The sequence below is a fragment of the Gymnoscopelus braueri genome, assembly GCF_963280865.1.
Source record: "Gymnoscopelus braueri genome assembly, chromosome: 16".
In the NCBI taxonomy this organism is placed as follows: Eukaryota; Metazoa; Chordata; class Actinopteri; order Myctophiformes; family Myctophidae; genus Gymnoscopelus; species Gymnoscopelus braueri.
In genome coordinates, this window is record NC_137616.1 from 27258522 (window position 1) to 27271220 (window position 12699).

The 12699-nt window shown below is 43.4% G+C and overlaps 1 protein-coding gene across 12 annotated transcripts in view; it reads left to right on the forward strand.

Moving 5' to 3' along the window:
• utrn (utrophin) overlaps nt 1–12699 on the forward strand; it is a gene marked incomplete at its 3' end in the record, with an annotated part of 232858 nt that overhangs the window by 212710 nt on the left and 7449 nt on the right. For all 12 annotated transcript variants that reach the window (XM_080452440.1, XM_080452443.1, XM_080452444.1 and 9 more), the window contains 2 exons: nt 8931–9092; nt 9955–10192. In XM_080452440.1, the coding sequence (XP_080308566.1) occupies nt 8931–9092; nt 9955–10192 (400 nt within the window). The remainder of the gene's footprint in view (nt 1–8930; nt 9093–9954; nt 10193–12699) is intronic.

The window sequence follows — 12699 nt, forward strand, 5'->3', positions numbered from 1 at the left end:
TTCTGTATTTTATTTTGAAAAGTTTGTGGTTTTTATGATGTGTTTATGACACAAAATAAAAGTTGAGAGCCAAGGAGAACAATGGCTAATCGGCACAAGACGGCTAAGGATAGATGAAGGCGAGATGGAGCAAGAGAGAGATCATTGGGGGTAGAGCGACAGAAGAGGAAGACTGAGTGTACAGGCGAGACAATTGGACATGGTTGAATCAAGAGCGAAGCACGAGACGGTAAATGGAGTGAAATGGATTAAAGTGCCAACAATGAAAAGAGAGAGCCTTCGGTTTCAGGGCTTCACGGCTGATAACGACCAGGCTGAAAGGGATGAGGATAGAGCAAATGTCAAAGGGGAGGAGAAGAGCTGATGAAAACCAAGAAAGTGCTGAACTTCTTGATTTTCTTTTTCTCTGTGTATGCGTGCACGTGCCGGTGTTTCTATAGAAAAGCTGTTAACAGTTGAAAGGCATGTTTGTTCCCTTCCCAAACTGAGATCCTAATCAGAGGAATGAGTTCTGTACGATCAAACACCCTCGGAGGTCACACACGTGCGTGCACACACACACACACACACACACACACACACACACACACACACACACACACGCGCACACACACACACACACACACACACGTTACTGTGCAGTGTGCACTATATATTTGGAGGAAATGGGCTGACAATGGTTCAGCCAATTTGTGTATCTATAGGATTGTTGTGTTGAACACAAGATTTAAGCTGCATTTTGTGAATCGTGTAAAGGTGTGGGTGTTCTCTGTGTGTTTGTATGTGCGCTTCATAATATGAGAGAGAGAGAGAAAGAGAGAGAGCACATGAAAAATACATTGTTCCAAAATAAATTTTAAAGGGCCCAGCCCACATAAGTGTGTTTTTGTACAGTTTGAGGCAGTAGAATGCACAAGAAGAGAGTGATTTAATCCCACATGAAAAGAAAGAAAATAGACTGCTCTGCAGTGAACTTTAAGCCACTAGTTTACTTAGGAAGTTTACTTAGGAAATACAGCGACTGTATTCGATTGAAGACTTCTACATGCTAACTGACAAAAAACTGCTTTATGACGACCATATGCTGCATTAGATTACAAGTCAGAACTCGGGATTCCCCACTTATTTACTACAAAAGTATTTAATATGGCCCTTTATAGATTGGAGTTCCTAGTCGGGAGCTGGGGCATATTTTCTCAAGCCCAGAATTAATAGACATCATATCAACGTGGCTGCACACACCATCAACAAGAAACAATATTACTTTTACAAGATTATTGGCATGGTATGCATTTAGATCAATCAACACACCAATACATTAATGTTAGTTGGTTTAACTTTATTAAAAGATACAATTGTTGTTGGTGCTCATAAACAACTACAAAATCCAAACTTGACTGCTAGTGTTTTTCTCACCTCGGTAGCTCAAACATAGATGTAATCACATGGTTGCCAGGTCTGACCACCCATCTCTGGCCATAAGCCAATGCAGTAATACATACTGTGGGCTATTGACACAGTGGCCATTTTGCTCTCACATTAACACATTGAATGCCAATCGCGTAGATCTACGCGAACCTATTTAAAGCCGCAGCGTGCCAATCGCGTAGATCTACGCGAACCGCCGGTTCGCGTAGATCCCCCCCAGGTGCACTTTCGGAATTTTTTGATCCATTTCCGGTTCCGGTTTGAAGACCGGAAACAGAATTATTTGGGATCCGGTTTTGCCGATCACGTTGGCCCTCGTTCTAATGACGAAACTGAAACTCAATTCTCTTCCTGTAGTTTTTTCTCCTCGCATATCACTGTTTAACGTAATCCGCTCTAACTACAACCATGGAGCTCCGTTTGACACGTGGTTTTCACTGGTAGATTCAGTGAGAAGTCGCCGATGTAAACAGACAGTGCACAGCTCAATCTTAAGGATTTTAACAAGGTCTATGGCGACGTGAAAAAAACAACAATAACACGTTGGCACTGGTGAGTACATTATGAGATTAACGTCTGGCATGGAATGTGTTAACATAGTCGGGGTGGGAATGTACTGTACGACTTAAACGTTAAATGACTGCCGTGTGAAAATGGTCAGTAGATGAGACAAGAGTGGAAAGACAGAGACAGTGATTGTGCAGGACACGGATACATCTGTTCTCTCGGATCTTAAGTAACGCAGGGAGAAGAGACATTATCCCCACTCAGCCTGGCTCTCTCTGGGTTACAGCTCATTTTGTACTTACTTGAGAGAAGAAGCCATTATCTAGCTCCTGAGCAACACCGACAACACCTGCGCACACACACACACACACACACACACACACACACACACACAAACACATCATATTGCAGAACACTAATGAGGTGAGGAAGATGATGGAGCCATGAAGGATAATGGGAAGAGTAGCAGAGCTGTGGTGACCAGATGCAGTCTGAGTATAACTATAGACTTGTCCTTTCAGTTTTAACTCATTGACTTCCAGAAATAAAACATTGTTTGCTACGCCGCTGCCAGTGAAAATCAGCGCTTTCCTTACCTTTCAACTAGTCACAGAATATTTATTTTCAGTCTGATGATGGAGCCCACGACCGTTGGAAACAAAACAAAGACACGTCTCTGTGGTGTCAGCGAGAAAAAAAAAATGTCTTCGCGACTCCCCGTTAGCTTGTTATAGACCGTTGAATATAGCATGTCTCGTCAAAAATGAGTAAAACCAGGGACGCGAGATACTGTACAGGCTTTTTTCTAAATCGTGACATTACAAGTTTCAGATGTAAAAGAGTGGGTGTAATTATTTATTATTTACAAAATAGATAATCATGAAAATGTAATGTAATAAGTAGCAGCAGATATGACTTATGAATAAAGTGGTTGGTCCTAAGTTCCCAACCTGGTATTCTTAATTAACTTTGACAGAAAATGAAAATTGTAACACTTAATGTGCAATTATAATTTTTGTATTATAGTGTTTTTGTACATATTACTCCATATATAATAATAATATCCAAGGATACTTTTTTGGAGGAAATACTGCCATGGTCCTATTACCTTAGCTGTAATGTTGAAAAGGTTGTTTTGCCTATCCCCTACCTAGACGAGAGATTGTTTTTATGATCCTCACAAATACCTATTTTCCATCAGTTTTCAGACGGTGTGTTCCAATGTAAAGTGTTGACAGCTACGGTACTTTAATTAGCCCCATTAAACTGCAAAACTTGTTATCAGCACAGGGCAGATAAAGCCTCTGTCTGGATTATTAAACAAAATGTGACTGGATTTTCTGTTTAGCGTGCCATTTTCTAATTAAATGTGGTGGTTTGGGGTTTGTGATTACATTTTCCTATGTACTAAATGCCTGTTCTGCTGATGAATGAGCATAATGGCTTCTAAAACTCTCAGTCCCAACTGCTGAGAACTGGTAAAAGGTACAACATAAATGTGTTTGTGGGCCAAACAATGTCAATAATTGTGTAGGAAATGAACAATAGCCAAAACTTTTAAAAATGAGTACCTTTAAATATATATATTTCATGTGTCTCAACTTGGTTCTGGGTGCACTTTGACTACTAAAATGTAAAACAAATAAAAAATGAAAGAATATATATATTTTTTTCAGCCATCTGCTGTACTACAAACCATGTTATTGTCCGAACACTAATTCGGCCAATTTAGCTCTATGACCCGGCTCAAGCATCGGCCAATCCGGTGACAACCTTCTTAAACGTTGCTTAATCCCCGTCTAAACCTCATATCCGACCAAATCAAATCGTTGCAGTGAAACACACAGGCAGTCTGGAGCGTGGCCTGGCTCAGAGTAATATTAAACATCAACTGCGGCTGGAATTAATTGTCCTTCCTTTTCGTCCTTTTACAAACCTCTCATTCAGAGCGTCAGGCTTTTTTACTCTTTACTTGTAAGAGTCACGTTTAATTCTTTAACACCATCTCACCAGAGCCCCTTTTTTCTATCTACTAGAAAGTCAGTTGTATCGCACCAATCTACTTGGTCTTACTGAACACGCTTAAATGCAAACACTTGGCACAGAGAAACTGATGATTTGACAGTGTATGAGCTTTTGAGAAGACATGTGGTTTTTAACTCACATGGTTTTCAGAGTGGTGGCTGTCCGCCTGTGGTGACAATTGAAAAGGAGAGGAAACAGAAACATTTAATCACAATCATTTTCAACCCACTATTCTGGGCACGTCATTATTGTAAAAATGTTTGCATTTTTCAAAAGCCATTTTGCAACAGGTGGGCCGCAGCCAGAGCCTATGGCTATTTGAGGGATCTTGGCATAGATCGGTTTGGGCGGTACTGCCAATTAAATGTGTATATTATTTTGGCTTGTGATGGCTGATCCCTGAGAAGACAGCTCAGTTGGCATGGGTGCCTTCTGACTAACTATACCAATTAAGTGTGTGACTGTGTGTGTGCTCACAGCTCAGATGTGTCTTTGTATTTGGCTATGCATGCCCACGTGTCTTTTTGTTCTGCCATACATTTATCTGAGAGAGAAGCCATGATTAGAAAGAGAATGCTGTCTGTTTTCTTTCACCGTCGGCCAAAGCCAAAAGCTGTCATCAATGCCTGTCATCTCTCTCTCTCCCCCATCTCTCTCTCATTCTCTCTTTCACCCAGCCAGTTTTTCCTATCTCTTTCCAGTCTATCCTTGTTTTTACTGTTCCCTCTCGTGCTCTGTCTCTCTATTCTCATTTCCCCCTCTATCTAAATCAACATTTCCTGCCTGCTGTTCTGTCCCTCTCTCCTTTCATCATTTTAGCCTTATCATGTACAGTGTTACCTTTTGTGCTCAACCAGCTTTTCAGGTGAAGCTCCGAACTGCCTTTATTTGTGTTAACAATCAGGAGGAAAAAGGGGAAAAATACCCCCCCGCCCAAGAAAGAGGAAAAAGAAAACACAGTCTTTTGAAAAGGCTTCAGAAGCCAAACTCACTCGAACTGAACGGCAGAGTAAATTGAGTTAAAAAAAGTCTCATCACAGGGGAGTGGTAAAAGGGTTTTGCTTCTTTCCCTCTGTCATTTCCTCCCACTCTTTCTCTGTCTCTCTTGTACTTGTAGCGCTCCCTTTACCTTGTTCTCTCTCGCTTTGTCACTCTATCTTTTTCAATGTCTATCTCTGTCCTTTGACTCAGCCTCGCATACAGTGCTATTCAGTGGAGGCGTGCGTGCATGCGTGTGCGTGTGATATGTAAATGAACTATGCATCAGGGCCCTTTGACTGAAGTCCTGCTCCATTGGCTATAAAAGTTCCCCTCAGCTGTGTCCTCCCTTCACCCTCACCGAGCACCGCTGCCTCTATGTCTCACTAATAGCTCTTCCATCCATCACTATTATGCACGTTTCATGCTTTCTTACTGTCATACTTAGTTCCTTTCCACCACCCTTTTCCTCCTCTTCATGTTTCTCTCCCTCCAGTATTCCAGCTACTCTCGTTGGTGAATCAGCGTTCAGCAGAGAGCCCAACCTGATCACCACAGTAGTCCCCATTTGCTCTCTCTCCCTCTTGCTCCTGTCCTCAGGGCTCTTCCTCTGCATGGCTGCTGTAGCGTCCTACTGTGCTGTGCTGGGTCCTGTTTAATTGGTCATTCAATGTGTGCGGGAACGGCCTCCTTCCACACACACACACACACACACACACACACACACACACACACACACACACACACACACACACACAGTCCCAGTGGGCTGTAGCACCACCAATTCCCCCCCCCCCCTAAACATCCCTGTCACTAACCTCACCGCTATACACCCATACGTGTGTGCTGTGTGAGTGACTCACTGTGTGTGTGTGTGTGCATATAGGTGTAGTTTCCTGAGGCCTGCTAACAAGTTCTGCTGATGCACGTTAAGCTGGGGCTGTGTCAAATCTGGCTTCTCCACGTCTCTCCTTCCAAGGATCTTATGTAGTTACTGGCTGACTCAGCATTTCCACCCTGGCAACCGTCTCCATGGAAGAATGAGAATGACAGATAACCTAAACCGTCTCTGTGTCGAGGGAGAACACGCGCATGTGTGTTCGCGTGCACACGCTACAGCACATTACGACATAAGGAGGGAAACATCAATCACGGATGTCAAAGGCAAGAAAGAAAAGTCTTTTTGGAGTGAGAAGGGGGGAAAATAAGTAGAGAAAAAGATTAGGAAGAGAATGTGTGGGTGCGACCAGACAAAAGAATTGGAGAGAAAAGGAGAGCCTAATTGTTTCTGAGGACAAGGTATTGGAATGTTTTCAGAGACATTTTACAATGTCTGAAGATTCCACAAATACTTTCAGAAAAGGTTTGAGTTCCCAGATAGTTTTGCTTTTTACAGTAGCACCATTCATTCATGGCTCACCTCATGAAAAGTTCAGCTTTGACACAATGCATTGTGTTGCTTTTGCTTTTGTTAAACTTTAACACAATGGTACACCAGGGGCTTGCTACCCCCAGAAGACGCTTCAGCTTATGTAGGTTGAGCGCAATGCTGTCTGCTCGGCATTCTTTGTTCCAAGCAGACGAGGTTGATGCAGTCCACGTGCGTAGCATTCATTAGCTGCCCACACTCCATAGTCCTTTCTCATGAAATATAGGGTAATTACATCGGAGACAAAGCTTGCTCTTTGGAGTCCTTCTTAATATGCGTGTGACGGTCTTGATAAACTGAACAAGCGTGCACATTTGCTGAACTCACTGTCCAGCACAAATCATCTCAATGGTGCCCTACATCAAATGTGCCACAGTCTTAGTGTTATGGTCCCTGGAGGATGCTATGTCTAACATGGTTATGGGCGCCTGGCACTAGGTGTACCAAGTTGTGTCCCCGAGATTTCGAGTGCCTCAGAATGTCATTAATTCTAATGTGCCACTGTGTTCCGTTTATTCAAACGAGGTGATAGCATAAAGAAGCAGAACTAAGAAAGAGCTAACAGTAATAAAATGTTATTTGCATAGACAGATAAGAAGATTTTTGGCATGAGGGATTTTAAAAACAACTCACGGATAAATTCATCTCGCCACAAAGCAACCAAAACAAGGCAGGGAAAAAGCAGACACGGCTAGGACTGAAGTGAGTTGTGGATCACAGAACACGCAGCTGTTGCAGCTATGAATTCATATCACATAATATAATAAGAGCTTTTGAGGTTTATACTCATTGTGTGAAGCCCACTGTGTGTCTTCCATCCTGTTTGCTGCTGCATTACAGGCTTCACTTGCATGACAGTATTTCATGCTACATTGCATGACTGAATTACAGGTTACTGTACATTTCAGACTACACTGCTTGACTGCATTATAGGCTACACTGCATGAGTCCGAACGAAGTACAGGGGATAGAGACTAAACCCTGACAACATAGCCTCAAGAAGTAGTTTTGACCAGGTGGTGCAGGGGTGTGGAGTGCAAATTCCACCCAGCCATCACACAGCCTAAACAACATAACCATATTATTTGCACACGGCGGGCCATCAGAACATAATACATGTATTAGTCACGGTCCAGTTCATTTGCGATAATAACAAAAAGGCTGTAGTTTCCTATTTTCTTTATACCCCTGCCCCTGATTATACATGATGAATAATGTGACATATTTATTTTGCATTAATATTCATTCATTTACAACCTCTTTGGTGGATACGCGGGGGGGTGCGGTACCCCCAGCACCCCTAGATCCCGCGGCTATGCCTGACAACCACACCCGCGCACACAGCCATGTCTCTCAATCTGTCTGTCTGTCTATCTTTCACTCTGTGTCTTTTTTTTCGCCCTCGGTGGCTCTCTCTCTTGCACTTGCATACTGTAGCTCCCTATCTTTCTGCCAAGCTTCCCCTCCCGTCCCCTCTCTTCACTCATCCATCTCCTCCCTGCCTCCTTTCGTTTCCATTATCAGATAATGGAAACCTGACACATCTGTGTTGCTCAGGGGATTGGGGGTCTCATGGTGTGGCGGGCCTACAATAGCTAAATATCTCACACTGTAGTATCTCTGCGAGCAACATACCCCAGTATAGATCAGGTGCAAGTGAGCTGCCATTTTTCACTCTGCACTTAAGCTGGCGTGGGCCACACAAGGGCACATATTTTCTTCTTTGCTGAGATGAGTGATGCACAGTATGGTGAGTCTATGAATGAGTACTAAAGCAGGCTTTAGTTATGTCAGACTCCTTTGCTTCTGTTGCTGTTGACACTGTGCCATCCTGACTGATTATTTGCAGTAGATATACTGTAGGGCTGCAAATATATTTTCTCTTTTGTCAATTCAAGAACTGGATTGAAACCACTGCCATCCATAAGCATTACCTCAGCTAAGGAGGCAATGTTTTTGCCCTAACCTTTCTATTTGTCTGTCCGTTTGCTGTATATCTCAAGCAATTATGAACTGATTTACACAAATCTTTAAGTTACAACATTGTTTGGCTGGTTGGCCTATCAACGGGCTAGCCAATCGCATAAGTAATCATTCCTCCAGGATATTGAATGGAACTAGACAATTGGGTGCCTAATACAGTATGCCTATCCATCTGGGTTATTGGATCTACACCACTTATGGGATGTACCAGTAGCCAATCGCAGGCATACAGTTATTCAGCACAAGCCAAGAAATTACAACTCATGAAAGTTACGTTGTAGTTCAGAAACGAGCCTAGTAGTGGGACTACAACAGGAAATTGCAGATGGATATTGCATATCCAGAATTCACTTCAACTCCCACACTGACTATCCCTTAATTGCCCACACTTTCACACATTGTCCATACAAGGTCCAGCCATATACTGGGATTTGCCCCATTGTTTGTTCATATTTGAATGTTTTTAACAAAGTGAAATGCCGGCCCTTGTGTGGTCACACTGTTGACTAACAGTGCACAGTCATCTTTATGGACCTTCTAACATCCTGTAAATGTAAACATGGCCATTTTGTGTCTGTAGGGACGACGAGCATGCCCTGATTCTGCAGTACTGTCAAACCCTGGGCGGAGAGGTGTCCCCCTGTAGCCAGCCCCAGAGCCCTGCTCAGATCCTACAATCTGTGGAGAGGGAGGAGAGAGGCGAGCTGGAGAGAATCATCAACCGCCTGGAGGAGGAACAGAGGTACGTACAGTAGGTGACCTGTGCCAGTGTTGACGTCTGGCAAAAAACTTGTCAGGCAAAAATTAGAGGCATGAGTTTGGATGAAGGGTAGATCTGTTGATTTAGATAGGGAATCGACTTTGTCGGTCGCAACTGAGGCAGATTTATATGTAAAATCAATCAAAACGTACTGTACACAGTAGCTGTCATCAGGAAATGTTATTCAGTGCTCAGTGGATCTGTCTGTTTGTGGCTGCCTTGTTTGCTGGTCAGGTCGTCTCGCTCTGTCTACAACACGATGCTTTTGTCTCATTTCCCAATACAATCGCACAGAAGCACTCACTCACACTTTCCGTATGCTGGTGCGGTCTCATACACACATGCCAAGTCATTCTGCATTTTGATCAGTGCCTGGAAATGGCTTAGGAGCAGACGGAACTATATTGCGCGCTATTGTTGCAGAGAGGCTTTTGAGCTTTCAGTGCCTCTTCCGGAGCGAATTAACGCTCGTCACGTACACAAACACACACACGCACACACACTCACACAAACAAACACACACCGTGTTTCACTGCCAGGCTCATAAACGGCTACTTAAGTAAAGCACTGCAGCTGACAGCTGTATAGTGAGAGAAGTGCTTGTGTGGAAGGAGGGAGTCGCAGGACCGATGATATGCTGGAGGCTCTCTGTGTGTGACTTTCTACTTTAGATATGATTTTTTCAGTGAAAGCACAAGGAAGAGGTCAAAATGACAGGTATTCTTTACTTATTTGACTCCCTGCTGTGTGTTTACAACATGGAGGAGGCTTTTAGATCTGCTGCATCAATCTCTCTCTCTCTCTCTCTCTCTCACCCTGTGTGTCTTGACAACTTCCTTCCCAGGACCCTGCAGAGAGAATACGAACAGCTGAAGGAACAGCACAGCCAGCGAGGGCTCCCTACCGGGGGCCACTGGGACGCTGAGGGCACCTCTGGCCTCCCCGACGAGGCCGACCTCCTGGCTGAGGCCAAGCTTCTGCGTCAACACAAGGGCCGCCTGGAGGCCCGCATGCACATCCTGGAGGAACACAACAAGCAGCTGGAGTCCCAGCTCCATCGTCTCCGACAGCTCCTGCACCAGGTAACGTATAATGCACGTTCCCAGGTCGGTTGGACACGGTTATCTGCAGTAAAGCAGCTTAGGGTTTAGCATGACAATGTGCATTTTCCGCAAGGATTGCTCTAGTAGGAGTCCAGGGTTAGTCGTGTTGTATTTATTTTGCTATAGGAGACCTACAGTAAGACCCTGGCACAGGGGAAAATACAAGCACTCTTCACCGATATTGATTGGAATACCATTAAGAAAAGAACATTACAGGTTAATTGACGTCAGCTGTTATAACCATGTACTTTTGAAACTACATACAATAGCAGAGAAAATAAGGATAGTTCAAGAAGAGAATTTCCCTTCGCCTGTGACAATGGTACAGGGTTTCTTCAGGGAATGTACGTGGTCTCTGTGAGATCAGCAGTGGCTTTGTCTTTGTTGGAAGGCGGCCAACAGCTTAGAATGGAAAGCACACTTCGTTCACAAAGAACCCTAGATGACCGTGAGAAACAAGTACATCTTTAATGGATTGCATACGAGACACGTGAAGTTCATAATAGATGTGCGGACACAAAAGCACCCATTCACATTTGACTCTGTTCGGCCTCCTTTGTCTGCCGTGCGTTCACAGATCCGATCCTCTTAATCACATCATTGCTATTCCATCCATGGGTCTCCAGCCCATTTCCGGTTCTCCCCATCAATAACTTAAATATCTGTTTACGCCCGGCCTAATTGCTCTGCAAAAGTTGGATGGCTCCTGCTGGGAGAGAAGCATGCAGGTCTTCCAACCAAACAAACAGCTGTCCAAATCAATAATGAGACAGAGTAAACGGGCAGAGAGAGTTTTGACTCTGCTGCTACCATACTGTGTGCTCTGCATCTGAATGCACCTGGTGATTTTAATATCATGTATCATTTGCAGTGTATATTCTACTGTCTATTATTTACTGTATTTCTTGTCATCCATTTACCATGTGTCAATGTGACTATCAGTTTACCCCAAAACACATTTATGGGTCCCTTTCGTTACATTCATACACTCTTGGAGGAGTTACAAATTAATAAAGGAACTTTTTTTTTTTACATTTAATTATTATTAACTTAACCCATTAAGACCTGAGGCCGGTTCTACATAATGTCTTCTTAATCCTAACAGTTTTCTGAAAAACTTGCTATATCAATGGTTCTCAAACTTTTTCATGTGAATTGTCCCCAAAATTAATCTATTTGGCCGCGGACCCCCATGTCAAAATATATTGTTCCAGGGACCCCAAGAAGCAGAGATTTGAGTAAAAAAAAACGCTTAAAAAATATACGTATATTCAAAGATTTGCGCCAATTTTTACCATTTTTCAAAAATAGCAGATCTACAAGCTCGCAGCGCGGCACGAAGTGACGCGCTGTGAGCTTGTATATCTGCTATTTTTGAATAGCCAACCAATGTTCTGTATTTATAGCTAAAATCTAAAATGACACAGATGATTTCCTGGTCTTAACTCTTTCAATGCCATGCTTATTTATGGAATTCTGGCTCTGAGCGCCACAGCAAAATTCATTGTAAAAAAAAAAGTGCTTAGGAGCCGAGATTTTTTTTTACCTTTTTCAGTAAGTACTTAAACAAAGAGTGAATGGAGCAGCAAATCTTCAAATCATCATATCTTGGGTTCTGAACATGTTTTTGTTTTTTTTGTATGACGTCTTTGACGTCATGTGGCACACGGGGCGTCAGGCCACGTGACGTCTTTGACGTCATGTGGCACTGCATGAGTTAATGGGTTAAAGTATTTGCTGAATAAAGCTTCTGAGATGCAAACACACAAACACGCACACAGAAGAACACAGCACCACACTGATTCAGAATGACTGTGCTTTTGCGCAGAGACCAAAGAGCCTGATATCCCAGTCCCCCAGGGTCCAGTCGATATGTCAGCATGCCTTTCTGTCAACCGCAGAGTTGCTGCCGCAGACCTCCGGAATGATAAATGCCCGCCAATGGGGATGCCCATGTATTTATAATGTGCGCTCCCGGAGGCTGACTAAAGCACTGACCTGCGCTATTCTAAGACGGGCCTCGAGACATTGGCTGGGCTCCAGAGACACTTCCATTGCGTTAGCCTTTACTGGCGCCAGGGGCAGCCAGAGATAAACGAGGCGAGGGGAGAGCAGTACTCGAGTAAAAGTACAAAGTATCGGTGTCAAAATGTACTTAAAGTGCCAAAAGTAGAAAGTATTCATTATGCAGAATGTCCCATTTTTACAAGTTTCCAAATGTATAAAAAATAAGTAAAAGTACAGAAAATTGGAAATAATCCAGAAAAGTTAAAGAAATACCTCAACATTGTACTTAAGTACAGTACTTGAGTAATTGTACTTAGTTACTTTACACCACTGGGGGAGGGATTGACAGAGGCCGCCGGGGAATGGAGCGATTGAGAGTGAAAAGAAGGATGGGAAAAGGAGACGGGAGAAGGGATCGAAAGGGAGGGGTTTTGGGAGCGGTGTAAGCATTGATTTGGTGTCTTGCAGTTGAAAGCTAA